The sequence below is a fragment of the Drosophila kikkawai genome, chromosome 3L (genome assembly GCF_030179895.1).
Source record: "Drosophila kikkawai strain 14028-0561.14 chromosome 3L, DkikHiC1v2, whole genome shotgun sequence".
Classification (NCBI taxonomy): Eukaryota; Metazoa; Arthropoda; class Insecta; order Diptera; family Drosophilidae; genus Drosophila; species Drosophila kikkawai.
In genome coordinates this window covers 22,210,599-22,234,899 of record NC_091730.1, presented here as the reverse complement: position 1 = coordinate 22,234,899, position 24,301 = coordinate 22,210,599, and the positions used below count along the sequence as shown (strand labels likewise).

The window sequence follows — 24,301 nt, the reverse complement described above, 5'->3', positions numbered from 1 at the left end:
ATAAACGAAACTATGCATATAGAAAATTAAGTATAATGAAAATTACTAAGAAGAGACATTATTTATAAATAAAAAACGGATTTTTTTCAATAATATTAGGTATTAAAATAGAAGGTATTATAACATGAAAATGGTTATGATCTTTCATAAGCGATTTTTGATTACTAAAACTTTATGTATTAAGTTAAACTCGAAATAGATAAAATATCCTAACTTTCCTAATTTTCTGTGTTACTTAACCAATCTCCACTGTAAAGTTCAGTCACATAAAGGCGCCTAGTGAAGCAGGACGCAACGGCTAAATGCCTGCAGCATTCGCTTCGACTCTTGTCCTTGTTCACCCTCCCCCTCTCCCCCCATCTCTCCGTCTCTAGTATCCTTTCGCATGTCCTTTGTCTTCCCGGTACCCGCCTTGGTCCTGAAAATGTTCAGACGCCTCCCACGCAGTTAGCAGCGCTCACTCATGCATCCTGACTTGTTTTATACCCACACACACACAGGGTTCTTGGAGGATACATGTATCCTCACACGACCGTGACGCCATCACTGCTAACAGCATCAAAGACTAAAAACAACAATGGCCTTTGCCATTGTCGTCGTCACTTAATATACAAATTTCAGTAAATATTTTTCACACACACACACACACTACACATGCTAGGTCGTGGCACAAGGAGTGCAATTTCCGCGAACTGCATTCGCTCCCAACTGAACTGTCATGGCACGATTTTCCCTACCTCCTCCCGCATGCTTGCTCTCCAGTCATTTTCCTCCATTTTCCATGCCGAGTTCCTTGGGCAACAATTCGTTCAATTTCATGCAATCAAGTTATTTTAATTCATTACCCTTACGCGACCAACACTTGCGAGACATGCACACACAACAAACATAACACACACACACACACACAGACACTCACCCGTGGAAACTTTTACACCCTGACGACACTACATATATGCCGTCTTCTCCTCCGACTCGAACACCCTGAAAACCCATTGAACCCCGCCATTGTCCCACAAGTGCATGTGCATTTTGCCTTGCGACACTTGACATTTACATACACCAACGTTTTGATCACTGCAAAAAAATAAAGGTGAACTTAAATATTTATAAAAAATTAATAAAGAAAGGTGTACAATATAACAAATAGTGATTTGAATGGTTACCATTTACACAAGTAAAATATAAAATTTAAAAAATTTAAAATAACAACATGGGAAAAACACTTAAAATCTTTACTAATTATTAATTTGTAGGATTTTTTTTAATATCTTAATTTATATAAATCGCGACTTACACAGACAATATGTCACAAGCCATTATATTAATGTTTAATGAATCGATTTTTCAAAAAAGAATTTAAAATATATTGATTAAAATCGATTTAAATTTAAAATTAAAATAATTGAAAATATATGTTTATTCATCAAAGATTTTTACTTCTGGTAATCATATCATTCTATCGATCAATATTTGTGTTTAAATAATAACTTTTGTGTCCTTCACTTTAATTGGAAATTAAATTTATATAATTTAAAAATATTTTTCGTTTAATTTAGTAGAGGAGCTATTGGGATTCCTAATTCCAAACTGCTGATTCCGAAAATAGTACAAATTAATTTAAATATTATAAAATGTTTAGCTGTGTACTTAACTTTTCCTCCCATTTACAAGACCGTTTAACTTGTTCGATTAAATCGATTATAAAAATGTATATTAACATATCGATTATTTGAAAATATTAGATTTTATCGGTAATAGAATCGATTTTATTTCGAGCTCTGGCATGAGCTATACGTATAAGAAACTTTTTCGATTCGAATATAGAAATTTTAAATTTTACATTTCATTTTTTTAAACAAGTTTACCTTAAATAATAATTTAAATATATTAAAATAAATATTGTAAAAATACACGTTACTCTCAGAAATTTTCTAGTTTTTAAGCCAAACTAATATAACAAAAATAAATGTAAAATCTAAACCAAATATATATTTTAAAACTTCATCTTAATTGATGATAAATATAATAATAATAGAACTATTTGTTAGCTTCAGATAAATAAATAAATAATAATCTTCATCTTCTGATTTCCCCCAGTGCATTTGGCTTTTTGCATGTGTTTATATTACACACACCACGGAATATAGGGACTCACGCACGACTATCAAAATGTCAGACATCTGTCATTTAATTTAATTTGACTTCACTTTGCTTTCATTTGCCCTTCCCTCCTTTTTGCGCCTTGCCTTCTTCGCTTTCTTCTTTTTTCTTCTTCGCGCTTTCTTTTCCCTTTCCACCCTATTGCGATATATATATCTATATAGCAACAGCTATATAGCGCGCGAGGCGTCGACGTTGAGCACAAAACGTGTAATTTAGCGGGTGGCGTTGGGTGGCTTGTTGGAAGGGGGTTAGTGGGTGGGTGTGATTCCCTTAGGCGGCTGTTATTACTTAGTTTTTCCCCTCTTGTTGTTGTTGTTGTACTAGTAGTTGTTCCTCCAGCTGTTGTTGTTGCTTTCGTAGCTATTGTTGCAATTGTTGTTGCTGCAACGTACGCGAGCTCAATTTAAATCGCTCTGCGTTTGCTGTGAAAGCGGTAAAAAGCGAGGAAATTGAGAAAAAGTTGGCGGAAAGTGCATCGATCAATGAATACCCTTAATGGGCATAGTACAAAAAAATGGAAAGTTTATAAATGGAAAGCTATTTGGCAAGGATATATGGCCACAAGTTCAAGTGAATGATTGAATTAATAAAATGCAACTGGGAGTTTATCGTTAACTTTATAAATCGATTTATATAGTAGCGGAAAAATAAGGTAATTACGGATTTAACAATTGGCTTTAGCAATGAGATGAATTCAGAATTTTGTGGAAAAAGTTCAAACAATACTTACCACTTTATAAAGAAATATTATTTTAATAGAAAAAAATTATATTTTAGATATTGAGTGGGACAATATTGTTCAAAATTGTATCCATAAACTTAAAAATAATACGTAATATTATTTACGAACTGGCTCCTTTGTAATTCGTTTCCGAATGTATAATTAAATATTATAAGAATATTAAAAAACAAAATTATAAAAAATTATAGACAGGACCATTGATACAAAGTCATGTAATATTTAGGGAAAACCCCATTTCCCATAATTACTTTTCATTTCAAAAGTCTTCCCTCAACTTTAGTCCCTTCGCACATATACCCCAAGTGTTCCCAGAGTATTACCAAAGACAACTTGACTAGATTTGCATAGGAAATTTTATTTCTTTGAACCAAACTAAACAAAGTTAGACTAAGGAAAGACACATCATTAACGCTAAACTAAAACTAATTAAAGTAGTAACCCCGAGGAGATTATCTATCTATGTCTAAGCACCGCTTTTCCTGTTGCTTGGCAATGGCCTTCAGCTGCTTGTTGCGATGCTTGAGCTTCTGCTGGAGCTGACGCTTGAATTGCTGCTCCCGACTAAGGATCTGCAGATCCTCGGGACTGCAGGAGGACAGTCGCTGCTTCTGCTCGGCGATCAGCTCCTTGGTCAGCTGGATCTTGGTCTTGGACACTTGGGTGTAGAGCATCTGGCGGCGACGCAGCTCCTGGCGATGCAAAAACAGAGCGTAGGGGACGGATGCTTCCATTTCGACGGCTTGTTGCTAAATGTGTGCCAGGATCGAGGTGAGCCGGCTTTTTAAAGGACCTCCGCAGGCCAAATGTGTTATGCAGGTCCGGTCTTGTTTATCTGTTTTTTGCCTGTCCTTCGGGTCCTGCGGCGATTTTTCGCGGCCAATCCTTTGGGGTGCCTTTAGGTTCGTACCTGCGTTCCCACGCAGCAGGTAACCGGCAGGTCCTCTTCCTTCACGGATCCGTGTCCGGTACATTAATGCACTTTAGGCCAAAATCCTTCGCATATGGCCGGCGGGATTTACCCAGCGGACCTCAGAAAAGTTGGGTAAACTTTTGCGCTTGCCTGCGTCCTGTGAAAGGAAATTGTTACCAGAAAATGGAACAGATTTTCGAGGCGAAGGGTGTGGCCTGGTAGCCGTTGGTGACACATCCACAGCAAACTTCTTGGTCATGCAGCCACGCTGCCCAAAATCCAATGCAATTTTTGGGCCATCCATCTACGGACAGCCCACACGCCCCATGGACCCACTCAACGACAGGATGGCACGCACGTCCTGGACAGCCTGGCATATGCATCAATAATTTTCCACAGCCCAGACACTGCACTGGGAGAAAATTTAAAGGAATAATAGGTTAAAGTTTAAAGAATGCAATGATTTTTAAAGTAAAAAACAGATAGACTTTGGAATTATTAAAATATAATTTGTTTCTAAAGAAGCAGGTTCTTTTCAATTCAGGTTTTTCATATTGTTTATGGACATGTACATGGTTAATACCTTGGAAAATTATTATTCTTAGTAGTACAATTAATAATAATTAAGAAAATAATAATAAAATCCTTATGAAACCTAATTCCACTCTTTTTTGATGGTAATTCTGATCCCAGATCTTTTTTTCCAGTGTTAATTGTAACCTATAGACCCTTACCCCGACATGACCCGGATCCGGGTCTAATGCCGCACCAACACTTTGAGGTTTATTAATTCGCATGAACTCCGTCCGGCTGTTCAACCCGGCGCTCATTTTTCATGCTGCTGCCGGGCAACGAAAGCCACAATTAAAAATTGCTTATGAACGGAAATGGTAGACAAAAAAGAAGGCCAGACCTGCCTCCCGCCGCCCGGAAAGTCTAAGCCATGAGCTGAGCCATGTGAAGCTCTCAAAGTTTTTCCCGGCGGAACAGGAGGGTAGAGGGTGCTGTGAAAAACTTAATTTCCTATTTCCTTTCAGTTTCCGGCGGGCTTCCACCTCGACTTCCTCATCCACTTGCACTGCCATCTCCTTGGCATTTAGTGTAAACTGTGTGCGCATCATTATTTTGAAATTTTTGACACTTTTTTCGCTTGATGGTGATAAGCTACTTGTAAATCAACCCAAGCTCTAGCTCCTCCTCTATGTGTGTGTCACATTTCCGGCGGAAGTGTAAGCAGAAAAGTTCGTTCGTTCTTGGTTTCGTTCCCGCTAAATGGCATCAAGAAATGCAGCATCCTCACTTCATTCTCAGCGAAGGCAGCCAAGGCGACATTGACTGATGATGATGAGCACGATGATGTAAATGGGATTTTAGTGCCGTACATGACAATAGTAAACTTCTGGGATCATAAGCTGTGATGGCTCTGTTCCATGTGGATTTTCTCTGTGTGTTTTCTGCCCTCGTGAGACATGCAAGTAAATTGCCTTACTCAATTTATTGTGCAATTATATGGGGGAAACTAATGAACAAAGCGGGGCAAGATGTCTGGGAATAGGATGTACTGCAATTAAGGGAGATTTAGCTTTGAAATCTATTTAAGTTATTTAATTTAACAGAAATAAATACAAATATTTTTAACTAAGTTATTTTCCCCTTTTTCAGTCTCCCACCAAAGTCAGGCCTTCGCCTGCTCTCCGTCCCTGACATGGCCTGGCCAGTACTCCTGGTGCTCATCCACCTCAGCGGCACTATCTCAGCCCTCAGCCTGCCCAACATGACCTCAGCGGATGCCGCTGCCGGCGGTGGCTCCAATTCGCCTGTACTGCTGGCAGGAAATCCCAGCGTTCTGGGTCCCAGCAACCTTAGCAATCTGAGCATGGGAGGTGGACTGGGACCTGGCAGCAATGTCGGTGGTCAAGCCCAGCCGGAATCGAGTGGAGGTGTCTCCCTGGGCGGATCACCGGTTAGTGGGAGTAGCGGCAGCGGCGGAAGCAGTCCCAGCAGCGGCAGTGGCATCAGTGGCAGCGGCAATAACTCCGCCTTGACGCAGGCCGGAAAGGATAAGCAGTATGACAAGTGCTCGGGTCCCGGGGATCCTGGTCCTTGCAAGCAATACATTTACAAGTGGCGCTACGAGCCGACCACCAACGAATGCACCAACTTTATTTGGGGAGGATGCGATGGCAATCCACAGAACAGGTTTAGCACCGAGGCGGAGTGCCTGTTCCATTGCATCGGGGGACCACGTAAGGATAATTTCTTTTTACTTTATTTATGAAAGAGAGGGGATTGAACTAGAAATAAAGCCAAGTCTGACCTTAAGATTAAGTGAATTAATTAATGAAATTTTGAGTCTCTAAAACAAGTTAAAGAAAAGGAATTTGTATAGGCCTCGATAGTAGTTTTCCGGCTTTAAAGAGCCTTTGTTCTTATTTATATTTGTATATGGAAACATATTTCCTCAAATTTGAGAATATTTCCATATATTTCCCAACAGCAAATCATATCTTTCCCTTAACGTACAATTTATTGTGAGATTCTTAGGTCACCTCTGTAATAATCCAAATTGACGTCAATTCTCTGTTGCAGACACTCTGCCCCCATTCCTGCAGTCCACCACCCGCGAGCCCAGCACCACGGAGAGTTCCCTGCTCCTTGGTTCACCGTACACCCAGAGTCCGGCCCAATCGGCGGACGGAATGGGCGGAATTGAGGGCGGAGACGGAACAACACCGGTGCCCATTGAGCAGCGCGGACCCGAGCTCACCTTCGCGGAGACGGGCCAGGAAAAAACTTTCATTTTCGCGAAGAACAACACGTTCATCCAAATGGACGGCGACATCATACAGACATTTCAATTAAGGTGAGTGCCGGAGAGGGCCAAGGGGAGTCGGCTTATGACCACCTGGCAGGTGGCAGCCTCAGGTCCTTCAGGTCGTCAGGTCTTTAGAACCTTTGCATGCCACACTTCAACTGGCCGCGCTCTGCAGTGCCGTGTCATTTAGCGGATTGTTAGCCTTTTGGCTTAAAAGTGCCTGATTTTCTTAACCCTAGAAAGGACATAAGAAAGATTTAAAGAAGGATTGTATGGAAATGTATATAAATATTTAAATAATAAATTCGAAACGTTTAAATATATAGCTTTAGTCCCATAAAAACAATTTCAATTCAATTTCTACTTCACATTTAAATCCAAAAATAAATTGTGGCATGTTAAAAGAGTTATAAAATATTCATTGACTTGATAGTCAGTAAAAAGGTTTCCATGTTCACCTATTGCGTGATTTCCGATTCACCAACCTTCACCAATACCAATTATAAAGTCTCTGGCGAATTTTTGTAATAGAGACCAATTAAATCTGGCATTTAAATGGCACCGTCAGATGCGAAAAAATCGATCTGACAGCGAAGGTCGAAAAAATTGTAACATTTTTGTTTTGGTTTCTGTTTATGACACAAGACCCAAGGGGTTAATAGTAAGAGCAATTAGCTTAACTGACATTTGCCTGCACCGCTTGGAAAATTGATTTCTCCTCAAGAAGTTTCTGACGGGCCCTGCCGTCTAATCGTTAACATAGTTTACAAAAAAGGACAGAAATCCAAAGAAAATCCGGGTCAGAGGTTAATTTTCTGCCCAATTGCGAACAAGTTGTGACATTTAAATGGCCCAAAAGCCCGACTTCTTTTGGCTGGCCAAGTTTAAAATTCAATTAGGACAGAGACATTTGACATTTGCATTTTAAATTAAGATAAAAAATATTATTTAAATGTGCACATGTTGGGCAAACATGTAGACAGTCAGGCAAATAAAATTAAACATAACTTTGCCAAATAGATCTTGCACTTGCCATCGTTGTTTTCAACCCTTTTGCTGCCGGCCAGTGGCTAGCTGCTCCTTGGCCAACTTGGCAATTTGTGCTGTAGTTTTAATTGTAACTCATGTGGCTGCCGACAGCAGGAGCAACGAGGCAATGAGAACAACAGCAGCGGCAACAGCAGTCAAGAGCAAAGTACAAATAAATTTAAAACTCTGTCAGCCAGACCAGGTCCTGGGCCTGCCTCCGTTTCTCACTCACACATATGCTAATGAGTGCTGAGAACTTGGCTATATCTTTTCTGACAAAATTAGTTAATTGAAATGATTGAAGAAAAAATATAGTAAATTTTAAAGGGCATATTTGAATGTGTAATCAAAATTTCTTTTTATTTTACGGGGCTCCGAATCGTAAGGGGTTTTTTAAGATTCTTAACAATCTAATTTTCACCAATTATAAAAAAAAGGGATATTATTTTATACATAATAAAATAACATAAGTCCAGCTTAGGGAAAATTCTGATTTGATTTAAATAATATATATTCTATCCAAAAGAACTCCAAAATAAATACTACAGCTTAAAATTTAAATCCAGATTTATTTAAGAGTGCACTAGAGGGAACTGAAGGCCTTATTTAAATATTGGTTTTTAGGATTACCTTTATATCAACTACCTTAAATAATCCCAGAAGCCCTTTTAGCTTTTTAAAACAAACCTCGAACACCTCTAGTCTTAATGCCTGGGTCCATTCAACATCTTTCTGTTTTTGCAGACTTTGCCGTGAGATTTCATTTCAATTCCGCACCCGCCTGCCGCACGGCCTGCTCGTCTATCACAACGTTAAGAATCCGGATCGCATTAATTTGGACCCCTATGCACTCTACGTGATTGTGGAGAAGGGCCAGCTGAAGGTGGTCCATGTCTTTGGCAAGCATTCAACGAGTGTCACTGTGGGCGAGAGTCTGAATCGAGACGAATGGCACAGTGTTATGGTGAGTGAGCCCCTTAAAAACGGGGTCAAGTCTGCCCTAAAGGAGATGCCATCCTGTGGGGGCTATGAGGCTACCAGGTCAGCTCAGGAGCCCAAATTAGTGGCAAACATCTTGTGGGAAAGTCGACTTATGTTGAGAGTTTAGAGTTAATTAATGTTTCCTATAAGATGTTAAAGAATATATAAGTTAGATATGAATTTTACTTAAAAGAAACACCCTTTCCAAGGGTTCCAGGGTACCTGAAATTCGTTTAACCCACCACTGTTGGCCAACATTAGCATGGCCGTGCGTTCAGCAAGCAATTAGCAAGATTGCAATGCGGAATGTGTGCTGCCTGCCTGGCTGCCTGCCGGTGCATGTGTGCAAAACGCTTTATCAAACTTTTATAACAAAGCGAGCAAGTTGATTTATGTGCGTTCAACTTTGTTAACTCACCTCGGACATGGGTCTGGTGGTTGGTTGTTCCTGCTCCTGGGATGTTACCGGAATATAGCTGGTGTATTGCTGTTACAATTGCAACTGCTTTTCCACGCATGTAGCTAACCGCAATCCCTCAAGCATCGTCAGCATCATCATCATCAATAACAGTGGCAGGAACAACCGAAAAGCAGGAGCACCAACTGAACCCAGCATCCCAGTTTAGTTCGTGTTTTCATATTTAAAACAAGCAGATCCCTTACTAATCACACTACCATACAAAAACTAGCAAAAACACATAGAAAAAAAATTGCAGATATTATTAACAGGATTTTAAAAATATTTTAAAAGTCCAAATTACATTTTTTACATTACAATTCCTTATAAAACATTTTACCAATTTTAACTAATTTGATCATAGTATATTTTTCAAAGTTTAACCAAATGATTTTAGGTTGTAATAAAAATAAAATCAAATAAGTAGAAGGGACTTCAAAGACTGAAGAGATTTAAAACCATTTAAACAAGCCTAAAAGTATGCTGCAGAAATCTAAGAAAATCTATCTAACAAATATCATAGAATACTTTTTGACATTCAAAAAAATGTTAAAAGCTATTTTAACTCAATGTGAAACCGATTAATTATTATTGTACTTTATTTTCCGTGCACTTCGCACACACTGAAACAGACACATGCAGGCACTCATAAATAACACGCAAATTCCTAATGAATTTCAGCTGATCCCAGCTATATGCGCACAGCAGTTGCAATTCATTTTCGTAGATTTTTACCCATGCAACGGCAGCAGTAGCAGCAACAACAATTTATCGCTAGCCGCTTTGCAAAAACTTGCAACTTCAACTCGGGGCCAAAACGCATAAATTCATAAATTTTTATCATTTGTCTGTGTGTGCGAATGCCACGCTCTCCCTCGCCCCACGCCAGCTTCCCTCTTTATGGCAGCTAGCTGGTTTATTGGTTTTGTGCACCTCACCGATCCCTCGCTGTCTGTTTTGCACAGGTGCGCATCGATGTCCATGGCGCAAGATTAATTGCACGCGTCGACAATAGTCAGGAGGAGGTCTATCTGAAGGGACTGAATCACGAGTACAACTACGGCGTCTCCACGAACCTGCCGTCGGTGGTCCTGGTCGGAGGTGAGTGCCCAAATCAATTGTGTGAGTGTGTCCAAATCCATCCCCATCTCCTTCCCATACCCATTCCGATCCGCAATCAATCATATTAAAGGCAGCGAGCGCCCAAATGTATCCCATGATTTTCCTACGCGAAATTCACACATAAACCAGCGCATCAGCGTCGAGCATAGAAAGTTTAGTACACGCTTACGTGTATATGTATATAAAACGTAGTATATATAGAGCTGGCGAAAAATCTGAAAATGTGCAACTGAAAATTGAAAATCGAATTTGCAGTTGGCGGTGACTTCAACCAAACAAACACACAGATCACACAGTAAACATTTTGTATAGACCCTTCTCTTTTGAAAATATGTTTTACACAAAAGTTGCTTTACCTTTATTTTAAATCAAATTAAAAGTACCTAAAAGTATGCTATGATATGTTTGAGCTACCAATTTCGATGCAAATGTTGTAGCATACTTTTGGACAGCTTCTCTAACGAATTGTAACCCACATTAATTCTTTGGTAGTAATGAGAAATATTAATAGTAATGTCATGAAATTACGATAAATGAAATGGATTAGGTATTTAAAATTTACATATTTATGATAGTATTATAAATTTGTAAAGATTGTAATTTTTGTTTCGTGTAGCTGCTCAGAATTTATAGAGAACAAACTCAAAATTGAACTTGCTCATTTCCCATTGAATCGGGGGGACTTTGTAAAGTGTTCGTATATGTATGACTTTGAAAGCTGCCTTTGTGCGTTATTTTGAAAATTTAATTATTTCACGTTGCGAATGGCAAAGCCCATGGAAAAAGAGGTTTTGCGAGCTGGCGGCCGACAGAATGGGCCATTGATTGCACTCTGATGATGATGATGATGATGTTGGTCTAGTTTTTCCAAGCCAAACCCCACCCGTCGAGAATTTTCAGATTGAATGAAGATAGGAAAATAAAGTATATATTTTTTTCGTCTTTGCAAAATGATTTTGTTGTGGTTTTCCTTTTGAGAAAGATAACCCCAAGAGACTGGTCCACAATTGATGATAAAAGTGAAATGAAAAGCGTGCAATCGATAAACTTTAAAAGTGTTTTATGCTGGAGTTTTATGGAATTGTTTTTATTCTCCAAATTGATGCATAAATAAGTAATTTTTCACATGATATTTCCATTTGGCCAAATGGCAGAGTGAACGGAAAACTAAATAATGCATTTTATTAAATGTTACTGTGGCTGAAAAAGTTATCTATTGATGTTTGGCATCGAAAAAATCAAAAGTAAATCTGTAAATAGATATATGAAAGCACTTATTTTGAATATTAATCAACAAATTGTTTGGTAAACAGTTTGCTTGTGTAAATAATGTGTGTGTCTTTGCTATTAAATAGTTTTCTTTGAAAAAAAAAAATGTGTTGTAAATATAAATAACGTTATGCTCTCAAAGAACATTATTTACTATTTTTTCTCTATAAAAATAGTAGTCAAACAATGCAGCCAAAGCTTTTTTATATCCATAAATAATTGGAGAAGAGCCTCTCAGCTTGTATTTACTTATTTGGACCGCCCTTCTCGCTGATCCCAAAAACTGAGTGGAAACAACTTTTTTAATTAAGCAATATTTAAATCTCTAGCAGCAGCGTCCAAAAATCCCATCAAAACTTTCAACTGCAAACAACGAAATTATGTTATGGCCTGGCCACTGCACAGCACCACATCGCACCCACTACCCACAATCCTGCACAGATATAGCCAAAATCCATTTGCAAATATTCAGCATGTTAATTAATCTGTGGTATCCCCGGCAAAACCAAACAACTGACCATTTGCAATTTCGCAGGCCTTTCCTCGGAGGAGAAGCTGCACGGTGTGAAATACATCACCGAGTCCTTTGTGGGCTGCATACGAAACGTGGTCCTCAGCTCCGGCAAGGCCGCCTCCGACCTGCTGCCCATCGCTCCCCTGGTGGCCACCAAGCACGAGAACGTCAACGAGGGCTGCTCCGACATGTGCGAGTCCCGGCACAACCTCTGTTTCGTGGGATCGCATTGCATCAACCACTATGGTGGCATATCCTGTGATTGCTTCGGCACCCACTACGAGGGCGAGCACTGCGATATATATAGTGAGTATTTGTATAATTTTTAGCCTAAAATATCCTAAGAATATACAAGAATTAAAAAAAAATGTATTTCATTTATAAATTTAAGTATCATAATCTAATATACGTAAATAAGTTTTCGTAAGATGTTTGCTTGTGTCTGAGTTTTTGGTATATAAACTCTGAAAGAAACACGTTACTCTTAAGATGCATTAAAATTCCCAACGGGTTCTAGCTACAAACTGATGATTATTGGCTGTCAGCTTCAAGTACAAGTGAAGGCTATCTTTCTAAACTGTTATAATTGCTAAAGCCTAATATGCGTTCGAAAATTGCTGTATTTAATTTCCGGTTTTGATAAAAACTATAAATATATTTCTTCAAGTGCTCCCAACATCCATCTAACTCTGTCCAAAAAACCCTGGAATCTATCTATCTCTGCATGTGGACTTGGCCCTAGGGGCGCCATTTTATTTTAATTATAAACTATGTTTGTTTGCTAGCGGTTAGCCACTGCCACTAGCCAGGCTTACCATGCCCCCCTTTAACCTCATACCCCCACACCGCCCCCTTGGCCGCTACAGTTTTAAACACGCTAATGACCTGACCATAAATTATGCAAAATAGTGTTTGACTTTTTGACTGCCGAACCAGCTAAGGCCGCACACCAGGCAGAATGTGCGCAAAATTAGTTTGTTATGCTCAATATATATATATGTATATATATATATAGCCCCCGGACTGCCCTGATCCCTCTGCAGCCCCATCCCTTGGACAACATCCGACATTTAGTTAATGACATAAAGCCAATTCCAGGCCGCCATAATCTCAATTAAGTCACGCGAGGCCATTATATAGGCAAGCCTATTAAAAATTGAGCAGCTCGTTTATGTTTTTTGACATTGCACTGGGAGGTTTCGTGAAGGTTTGGGGTCTGGGATTTGCAGGTTGCATGGAACGGCCAGTAAGTTTGCATTTCAGGCACGAAAATGGAAGTTTTCATTTTGGGGATTAGAGCGAAGAGGATTTACCCTGGCCCGTGGGATTATGAAGTAATTAATATTTCATTAAATAAATTACAGGCTTTTGTCAATGAAATTATTTTTATATTTTTCTGTAATTAATGTTAAATGAAATTGTGCGTTAAAAATATTAAAACGAAAATTATGGGAATCATTTTGAAATGTATTTTAATGTTTAGTTAGTTATTTAAAAATATGGTTGAGTTTTAATTAACTTCAAATAAATATTTAATACATATACTTATACTTATTTTTATTTGAAGATTAATAGCTTAAAGTAAATATTTAAAGTTTCGTTGAAGACAAATACCTTTCCAAAATTTTCTAAAACTTATTTTCAAATGCAATTCGGTAAGAAATTATTTAGACATGTTTTTCTTAAGCATCAATACAATTTTTTTATAACTTCATCAACTTAAGTAATAATAAAATCAAGCAGCTCTCAAAACCCAAAACTCCAGTTAGGGCATCTCAACATGCATTCTTCAGATTTTAGGCCACTTGCATTCCCAGTGTTTGCTAAAAATTTGCATGCAAATGATGACCAACATCACACTCTCACACACCCCGTAAAAAAGGAAAATTCCAAAAATAAAATCCTGACTTCGCGGGTGGCACTGGAATTAAGTGGAGTTCGGCGGGGCAGTGGTTCCTGGACTATTGATGCAGTGGACAGCTGCAAATTGCAAAATGAACAAAAAATATGCGAAACAAAAAACAAAAAAAGGAAAATAACACTAACGGCCAGCCATGACAGCGTTGGCCATTTTGGAAAATCCTGGTGCCCCCTCTCTCTCTCCGTCTGTCTAAATGGCGTCTGTCAAGGACAAAAGAGCGACGGCCGTGACATGCGAGTTTGCCGAGCATTTACACCGCCTGCCGCCGCCACTGCAACTGATCACAATTACGTAACGAGCGCCGGCAAGTGCAAGCAAATTACACAGATGGAGACCACCCACGCACCCATCACCCACCACTTCACCCCTCACCGGGTCACCACCCGACTTCACCCGCTGGTTTGCCGGTTGCATGCTGAGCTGCTCCTGGAACGGAAACAGTGTCAGGCCATTAAAAGCTCGCACATAGCGAGCAGAAGAGATGCACTGCACTGAGAAAAAAGAATTGGGTAAAAATAAGAATTCCTAGAAGATTAATATACAGCTTAGTATTTATTTTTGAAATAATTAAGACTTTAAATATAGAAAAATATGAAGTGGAATTTTTTAACAAGGAAACTTATATTCAAAAGGAAAACTTGATCTGAAATTAATATTTTCCTTAAAATTAAATCTCAAGCGAACTATAAACAAATTTTCAATAAAACGAAAACTAGATTTTTTCTCCTTTCCTACAAATTTCTGTCAGTGTTCGGAAATGGGGAAAATTCATACAGGGTACGAAGGACACGAGACATAATCAAACGCAGACGCTTTTGTAATGCAATAACTAAAATGACAACTGCCAGTACAAGGACGAGCCTGTTCATGTGCAGTGCATCCTGAAGCCCAAACCAAATCCCTGCGGCCCCTCATCCCCTGAGCCTCCCCTTTGATCCTCCCCTAGCAATCCGCTTCTCACTCATTCGGATTTCACAAAATTTCCGTGCTAAAAGTGTCAACGAAATGCGTTCAGTTGGGGGAAATCATTAGCCCCCGAAAAACCCGGCATCAACATTTCTGAAAGAGACTACAAGATTTTTCGGCTTCTTCCGGCATAAACGAATTGCAATGCCAACCATGAAAGAGAAACGAACCGACAGGGCAGCTGAACAAAAGGGGGGTGAACAGGACGAACAGGGCACGGGGTAGTGGATATGGCATGTCGTCCTATGATGTCCGATATGATGACTCCGGGCTTAGGTCATCTCTGGACTCTTTTGGCCGACACTTGTCAGCCCGACTGACATTCATGATGCAGCGAGTCGAGGTCCACACTCTTCTGGTCAGATTTCAATGGTAGCTACAATTACAATGGTAGCGCATTTCAATTGGGGTTATTAATTGGTGTCATTCGTGAACAGGATTTTCTCATAGTTTCTTTTACAATTAAACGAAGATTTAATGGGTTAATTTATAAACTTTTAATCAAAGGAATATTTTGTGAGCTTGGATTTAAATATGCATTACAAATAACGTAGTGTCAAATTCACAAACATTTTTAGTTTATTATCAAGTTAATTTTATTTTTATTAATTAAATAATGACAGTCAAGAATAGACTCAAGTCGAGGCTTTAATGAGAAATTCACACCTTTAATTAGAGTTCAAGTGGTAATTAGTAATTTATTTATAAGTCAATGTGCTGTCTGAAAATTTAGGTAAAGGAATTTGAAAAAAAGTAACAATTTAATGAGAGAATGGCTATAAAGCTAGCAATCTGTTGGTTATTATTATTTAAAGTTTTACAATGGGTTGTTTGGTGACTATACCGCTCCATAATAGGGGTATACCAGGACTTGCACGGCTATTATCCGGCTCGAAATACTAATGACACTTGAAAACGAAACCATACATAAACTGTTTGAAACAAGGAAAAGAGTATAAAATGTATATATATATTTATAATTTTTATATATTTATATAAAGTTTTAGCCTTTGTTTTCAACAATCAAAGCTGGCTTTTAGTTAATAAGTCAAACAATGCTCCCTTAGTTTACCTGAAACTCAAACACAAGCGCACACACAAAGCCACAAATTGCTTGAGTCCACAAATTTACTAGTTAAACTTGAACGGAAATCGTTGATACACTGGTACAGTGATCCCTCCGAAACCAAAAGATGCGCTTGGTTGCCTACTCCGAATTCTATGCCAACCATCAGAGCAGCCGTAAAGCCAAGATGCAGGCCCGAAAGGTGGCCAGCGATTTGCTAACCGATAAGTTGGTGCGGGAAAAGTTGCCACGTAACAGAGCTCCAACTTACTCGGAGTTCCGGCAGATAATGCGATCCGCCGGTAAACGCACGATGGCTGATAGTAACTTGCTTACCTTCCGGAGCATGGTGGAGCTGCGAAAGGCACAGATCGAACGTGGTCGCCTTAAGAGTATTAAGTCTAGCGTCGACTCTCGGTTAAACCGAGATCCGACCTTCTTCAATCGCAGCAAGCTGGTCGACGAGCTCAACCACAAGCAGAACCTCTTCCGGAAGAATCTCCAGCTTCTTGGTAAGCTAACTGAGATCAATAGGGTGAAGTACACTGTGGACTGCTTCAACCGCAAGTATCCCGCCCTGCAGCCGAATCGGATCAGGATCCGTGACCTGACCGAGCGTCTTAATCAGGAGAACCGGCAACTGGGCTGTCGTCTCTCAGCGGTCAAGTCCAAGGTGGGTGAGGTCATACATAAGTGGACATTGAGCTTACAGCACCACATTTCCCCAAGGTGGACTCCCAGAATCCGCTTGCTGGGCCACCCAAGCCCCTTGAGCAGAAGGCCTCCGACGAGACGGTGTCCGAATTCATACCCTATATGCCATCACCTCGCCTGGGCAAGCGCAGTGCCCACGTCCTCCTCCGGCCCATCGTGTACTTTGATCTGGCGGTGCTAGAAAACAGCCAAATCCTGGGTCGCCTGCTCCTCCAGCTCTACACAGAGATCAGTCCGGAGGTGGTCCTGGAGTTTGTTCGCATGGCCACGCACAATGACGTTCAGAGCCATCGCTTTGTCCGTATCTTCTCCAACCTTTGGATGGAGGGGGAACTGATGCTGGAGAACAGAGGCACCTTAAGCGAACATCACAGTGTAAAGCGATCGTTCCTCGATCCCGGCAAGCTGACCGGACTGCTCTCGTATTCGTGGGACTATCGCCGCAACTTCCCACAGGGACTCCTCAGCTACACCATCAGCTTCAAGCCCCTTTCGGTGGATCCGCTGCAGCGGGTCATCTTTGGCCAGGTGCGCAGTGGTCTCCGTGTCCTGCAGAGCTGCCCGCAATTTGGTACCAGAAATGGCAAGACCAAGAAGACAGTGATTGTGGCCCGGTGTGGCCTGCTCTAATGGGACAGACAACATATCGTAGGGCCAGGGCTCATTATGCCTCTGCATTAACATAAGTCTAGAAAAAATCGTAACATACTTTTGCGGTCCAATGCACCAGAAAGTTCACTCTACCCCAGAAACAAAAAATGCAAATAAAATTATAAAGTAAGCGGCATGTAGGCACTGAGAGAAAATGTAAGAAAAAGTCTTGTAAATTTGGGAACTATTAAGTAAGAGAGAGTAGTACCTCCAGATATGCAAAAATTATTTCCTACTTTTCATACGGTCTTTAGAATTTATTTCTCTTTACATCTACGCAATGAGATTACCATAAAAATAATGGGTTTTCGGTACCCTATTTTCTGGAAGATTTTTTAAGAATCTTTCTCATTAATATGTAAAATATATTCCTAATTACTACACCAGTTTTAAGCTCAGTGCAGAGTATACTGGCTATGCGTGGGTTGTGTTGCTTTATCGGCTGGGCATGGCCCACGTGTGCAGTGTCAGATAAGCGGCCAAAACGCGGCTGCTGTCAGCCCATCCTTAACCCTTCCCTTAACCCTACCCAGGCCTTAACCCTTTACCACCCCCAACAACTGCATCACGAGCAGAGAGAAAAAATTCATGAAAATTGCGCGTTACACGATTTGCACATTTGGTCCGGGGAAAGGAGGACCAGGACGAAACGAAACCGGAACGAACATCAGGCGAACGCCTAAAGGCCGCCATAGAACAAACAATATAATCTATTTTTGTGGACCACTGGAGCTTTTTTCCCTGCATTTTCCTTTTAGTCTGTTTTGTGGGCGAAAATGTGTGAGTGTGGCTGGCAGGTAGATAATGCGAGGGGGGCTTTAAAAAAGTCGAACTATTAAGTACTCTGCAGAGATTAAATATATATTGAATTAAAAGCTTAAATATATTAGTGGATCTTGTAAGATATCATGTATTGGATGAGAAATAGTTTATTAAAATATTTTAAAAATAATAATAATGTTTCTTATAGTTTTTAAAATATTTAGATACTTATTATACTTTATAAAATTCTTATTTTAAAGGGTATCAAAAGGAATGAAAACCCTGCTTAAATTTGCTTGGGCATTTGTAGTAAGCTGTGGCGAAGTGAAATCTGAAAGCAAATATGCTAAAGGTGGCATTAAGCTCGGCTTCCTGAAAGCCCGTGCATATTTGAGGGGATTCAGTGACTGGGCTAGCTTTACTTAATAAATTAATCGATTGGCTTTTCCCTTCTTGCAGCCGCCACTATAATTACGCTGCGTGGAGCCAGCTATGTGTCCTACAGGATATACGACTGGAAGGATCGTGTGCATTCCTCCACGCGGCGAATTAGCCTCATGTTCCGCACAAACTTCGACGATTCAGCCCTGTTCTATGCCAGCGGAGAGTCCCTGAAGCATCAGTATATTGCCGCTGCCATTAAGAACCAATCGATTCATGTGGAAATGGACTTTGGTGACAATGTGATGAGCACAATACTGACGGATGATTTGACCCGCGGTTACTGGCACAATCTCACGATATTGCATGAACAGCGAACGGTGAGCATCATACTGGATCAACAGCAGAAGGTCCTGGAACTACCAGCCACGGCCAGTGGGAATCTGTTGTTTGATCCGGAGATATATTTCGGCGGAGGACCCGAGCTGCACAAGAAGAAGGGCCTGGCCTCGCACAACAACTTCGTGGGCAGCCTGAAATATGTCTATTACAACGACATCTCCATTCTGTACGAGCTGCAGCGGGGCAATCCCAAGGTGCACTATCACGGTGAGTGGAGAACAATTTAATATATCGAGTGTAGCGATTTGCTGGCAACATATTTTTGGCATACTATTACCGAGAGTCCTGTTTCTGCCTCTGTTTCTGATTCTGGGTCACAGGCGTGCTGGAGGCGGAGTTTGTCGAGAACGAAGTGAATGTCATACCCATCACCTATCCCTTTGCGACATCACACATTTGGTGGCCCATAAATCACGCCGAAGAATTTAATATTAAATTCGATTTCCGCAGCAGTCGGCCAGGCGCGGTGCTGGCCTACAGTGACGTAACGACCAGTGCCGGAAATGGTTTCTGGGAGGTAAGTGAGAGCATTCAAGCATTCCTTCTCATACGTGCACTGAGAGAAAGGTGTGGGGAAATCGAATTAAAGTTTGAAAATAAAGGTCTTAAGGAAAAGTTGTTAAATAGGGTTGGATTTTTCCAAAGCAACAACAAATTGACTGTTACCTTTGTTGTAACTTTGTTAAAGACCTATTTTGTAAATAGGCAACTGTGTGTGTGAAGTATTATTTTTTTGAACAGGACAATTCATACTATTTCTCCGATCAATATAAAACTTGGTATATCAATAGCTTAGAATAAAATAAAAGTATATATTTTTTATTAAAAATCTTTAAAATGAGCATTAATATATTTTAGAGTACAAAAAGATTATTAAACGATCGTAATATCTGTGCGATTAATATGAATCTTGGTATGTGAATAGCTAAGGATATTATATAAATATAAATTCCAATTAAAAGATCCTAAGATCTAATTTAAAGATAATTTAGAGCAGTAAATATTTTGATTTCCATCATAATACTTGACCAATTCAAATGAAACTTGGTATGCGAAAAGCAATGATAAAAATAAAATAAATACCAATGATTTCTCTTACTTTAAACCATATTTTATATATTTTAATTTATTTTTATGAATAGCCTATAAAGATATTTTTGAGGAATCCATATAGTTTTTAGCAGTGTACTTAGCCCACAGACTTATGTTCATTGCTTGAGCTTTTGAGCTGCACACACTCCCACAAACACACACACACGACAGCTGGACGGATAAGGGACAGACATTTCCACCGACGACGCGCTGCTTAAGACGACTTAGCAGCGACTGCAACTGCAACTGAGGCAGAGGCAAAGGCAGTGGCTGTGGCTGAGGCAGAGCCAACGCCAAATGAAATGCAAATCAAATGTGCATGTGCGTGTACTTCTATCCAGAGTTGCGTATGAAACTTGCATTGCAATTGCCAGGGTTTCCAGCATTCACCCCCGAAAAACCCCTTTGAAATCCTCCACAGAAACCCAAGGCCCACAAAACTCCCACAATTCCGGAATCGGAGGCAAGCTCCACGTACATTGCCGGGACTCGAAACGAAAATGTACCCCAAAAATACTGGTTGCCATTGGGAATGCGGAAAATGCAATTAAATTTAAGCGCTGCTGAGTGAAACTCGACTCTGGCTAATGCAATGAAAAGTCAAATGAGCTTAGTGTTTTGTAATTGTTTGGCATTATTCATTTCTTTGGTAGCCTTGCGCGATTGTGTGTGTCTCGGGGAAAGAGTGAATTTCTTTTAAAATTTTTAGATACTGAGATTTTGTAAGGGATTTTTCTTCTATTAAGATATTACAAATAATAAAAATTAAGTAATTATTGTAATATATAAAAATTTTCTAGAGAATCTTAACTTTTTGTTTTCTTTTTTTATCTTGCAATAATTTCTCCGTTTTCCTTAATTTTTCCCCTTTAAAATACTTTCATTTTATAAAGAGATACTCTCTGCGATAAGCAAGAATATATTTTTTACTTTCGTATACAAATAATGACAGACCCATAAAGATATTAACCAGAATGGCCTAAAAATTGTTTCTTTTCTCTGCTCCAACCGCTTGGTCGTACGACTTTTGCTCGATTCTGCGGTCCGCAATTTATTTGAAATAACCATTTTTATAGATTTATGTCATGGCCATCGCATAACAATTGAAAGCAAGTTAAATGTTTCCATGAAATACCAATTTATAACCAGACATGTCGAGGGAGAGAGGAGAGAAACAGAGCCCGAACAGATTGAGGTTCGGCATATAAAAGTGCGTTGTAATCGATCGCAAAAACAATTGGGACAGTTTAATGCCAGTCCGAGGAACAATATTCTACCGTTTTCCCTGGAAAAGCCAGCTTTATTTTCGCCTCATCCCCCGAACTGTGACCTCGGCATGAGAGTTGATGTTTATATGGTTGTCAGTAGCATTTATCGGCATTTTAACAAACCAACCTTGTCTTGAGCTGTCCAAGAACGTTTATTTGGTTACTTGGGCATTTCGGCAATGTACACTCGAGTTGTCCTAAAGAGGGAATATTCTCAGAGAATGTGTGCATGTGTGTGTTTATTTTCGTGTGTGGGCCATATTTATTTGCATTTTATTGTTGATTTTGTTCCTTTTGATTGCAGGACCAAAGTCCCACACTCACTCCATCTTCCTAAAATAAACCGAAAATGTCACTGCAGAGTCGTCTCTGACTTATTGGCATTGCAATAAATGTTGTCATTGGTGTTGTTGTTGCAATGCCAATGAATATTTATGCCGCCAGGCATTTAATTTTGCATCTACTGTCTCTACGGCTTATTTTCCATTCGCCATTTGACGATTTATGCGCACCCAAATTAATACTAAATTGATTGTGTCAGTCAGGTTTATAATATGACTCTGTTTATATATTTTTATTTGACCGAATAATTCAAAAACAGGCTGTCAGTTTTAGATATTCATACAGCAGAGGTTAAGACAATAGAAGTGGGAATTTAATAGCTTGTATTTAACATTAAAATATGTAAATATTTTGGGGTTTCTTACTTCTTTATTTATTATAATAATTATAATATCATAAAATCCTTATTAAAAAAGGAAAACTATATTACAAAATGTTTTTACATTGTTTAAAAGTACACAGAAAAAAAGTGAAATATAAAGCCGTGCTACAGAAGTCACTAAAGTTTTATATCACTCGAAAGAGTGTCCAAAATAATACTAAAATATTTCACATCTTGAAAAAGTGAAATTTCACACTGCATTTTGTACCTAAATAAATGTAGTGCATATTTTAAGGCACATTTTAAAATGGGTTTAATATCAATATTTTTTATTGAAGCAAAATTTGTTTTATAAAAAATGATAAACAAAACTTTAAAAACATTTCTAAGGGAAATCCAAAGCTTGATAAATTTAAAATTCCATATTTTAGAAGCTTAATTCTTTTATAGATAATTTTATTCTAATCTAAAATTTAAGCCTCGACTAAAAAAATATAAATACAATTATAAACTTATATAATCGGTAAGAAAACTTTAAATTCCACATATATATTTATGCTTTTACCAAAAATTAATAATATCAAACATATGAACAATAACTCCCATAAACTAAAAGTTAAGCCCAGTCATTACTCTTAACTTAAACGTTATGCAACTTACTTTTAATGCTAATAATTCAACCACATATTTATATTTACGATACTTCCCATCTATATTTGGCAAACTTCAAAATCGCATCAGTTACGAGCTCTTATTATACCCTTGCAGGGTATTATAATTTCAGTCAGAAGTTTGCAACGCAGTGAAGGAGACGTTTCCGACCCTATAAAGTATATATATTCTTGATCAGCATCAACAGCCGAGTCGATCTAGCCATGTCCGTCTGTCTGTCTGTCCGTCTGTCCGTCTGTCTGTTTCTACGCAAACTAGTCCCTCAGTTTTAAAGCTATCTGATTGAAACTTTGCATATAGTCTTCTATATACTCTCACTGCTATATATGTCGGAACGGGCCGAATCGGGCGACTATATCATATAGCTGCCATACAAATGTTCGATAAATTTTTAGAAAAAAAATTATAACTTTGCTGTTTTTCAACATTTTTGCACCATTTTTTAGATATGGCCATTTTATATTATTTCAGAATTTTGGTAAAAATTTTATGAAAATCGGACGACTATATGATATAGCTTCCATAGGAACAGTAGGGAAATTAATAGGAAAAAAATTATAGCTTCGTTGTTTTTCAACGTATTTTTATCTACTCTGAGATATAAGCTTTTTTTATTATTCTAGAATTTTGGTATAAATTTCATAAAAATCGGGCAACTATATCATATAGCTGCCATATAAACCGATCGGTAAATGTATAAAATATGTAATAGACTTCTGCATGAGTGTACTCATTTGTAGCATAACAGATCTGTACAGTAGTGTAGAGTTCTTAAAAATACTGCACCCAATCCTTTCTGTACAGTATACTCTATAGGCCAGAAGTAGATAGCACAACACTTTTAGTGTGCCCACTTTACGTGAGTGCAGTATATGGTTGTACCCTTCGGGAGTGAGTACTATATTTGCTGTACAGCTTGTTAGTTGTACAACTTGTTAGTTGTATGTGTACAACTGTGCAGATGAGTTCAGTATTCTTCAATAAGTGCATAAAAATGGTACATAAAATAATGTTTCTCCATTCGAATATTAATAATTTAAATGTAAATGCTTTAATAAAATAAAATTGTTTATAAGAAATACATAGTACACACGAGAACTCTATATGTGTGCATGTACCAGTCATGAAGTTTCACTCACTGTACAATAAGTCAACTGCACACCAAAACACTGTACAGTGCCTGACTACTGCACACCATTTTTGCTGTACTCATAAACAGCTGTACAACTATGGAATGAGTGAGAAAACTGTCTGTCAAAACAGAAAATACTACCCTACTCACTCACACCCAAGTATACTGTGCAGTAAAAAGTGTGTTCCCGTTTCTAGAATAAGTGATTCATTTGTCATTTTGGATGCATTCATGCAGAAGTCTAATATGTAAAGCTGGGAATGTAAAACTGTAACTGTCAAACTGTAAACATAATAGGTATAGGTAAAATGTAATGAAACTCTGTTTTGTGAGTGTTTTCATCATTTAAATCTATAATATAAACATCAAAACCAATCTGCAAGGGTATACAAACTTCGGCATGCCGAAGTTAGCTTCCTTTCTTGTTTATTTACTATTTTCGCCGCACAGGCCACAAAATTGCCACCTGCGTGCTGCGTATGGAGCTCAACAAACTAATAAATTGCCGGCAGTATTTTCCCTCTGTCACTCATTCGGGTAACAAAAAAAAATGAGAAAAAATACACATACAGGAGTGAAGGGGATCCCGAAAAACAAGTGTATGT

At 38.9% G+C, this 24,301-nt stretch overlaps 3 protein-coding genes across 7 annotated transcripts in view; 2 read left to right on the top strand and 1 right to left on the bottom strand.

Annotated features, from left to right (window-relative positions):
- axo (axotactin) overlaps positions 1–24,301 on the top strand; it is a 71,759-nt gene that overhangs the window by 8,744 nt on the left and 38,714 nt on the right. For all 5 annotated transcript variants that reach the window (XM_017172909.3, XM_017172907.3, XM_017172910.3 and 2 more), the window contains exons 2-8: positions 5,481–6,064; positions 6,408–6,681; positions 8,407–8,626; positions 10,066–10,201; positions 12,027–12,311; positions 18,545–19,075; positions 19,189–19,385. In XM_017172909.3, coding sequence (XP_017028398.1) covers positions 5,524–6,064; positions 6,408–6,681; positions 8,407–8,626; positions 10,066–10,201; positions 12,027–12,311; positions 18,545–19,075; positions 19,189–19,385 — 2,184 coding nt within the window. In that variant the 5' untranslated portion in view covers positions 5,481–5,523. The remainder of the gene's footprint in view (positions 1–5,480; positions 6,065–6,407; positions 6,682–8,406; positions 8,627–10,065; positions 10,202–12,026; positions 12,312–18,544; positions 19,076–19,188; positions 19,386–24,301) is intronic.
- LOC108078827 (uncharacterized) lies at positions 3,358–3,639 on the bottom strand. The gene has a single exon (XM_017172915.3). The coding sequence runs from the start codon at positions 3,637–3,639 to the stop codon at positions 3,358–3,360; it is 282 nt and encodes a 93-aa protein (XP_017028404.1).
- Positions 15,946–17,480, top strand: LOC108078825 (uncharacterized). Its single transcript, XM_017172912.3, has 2 exons — positions 15,946–16,631; positions 16,688–17,480. Exons 1-2 carry the CDS (start codon positions 16,086–16,088, stop codon positions 17,300–17,302), a joined length of 1,161 nt encoding a protein of 386 aa, XP_017028401.1. The 5' UTR covers positions 15,946–16,085; the 3' UTR covers positions 17,303–17,480.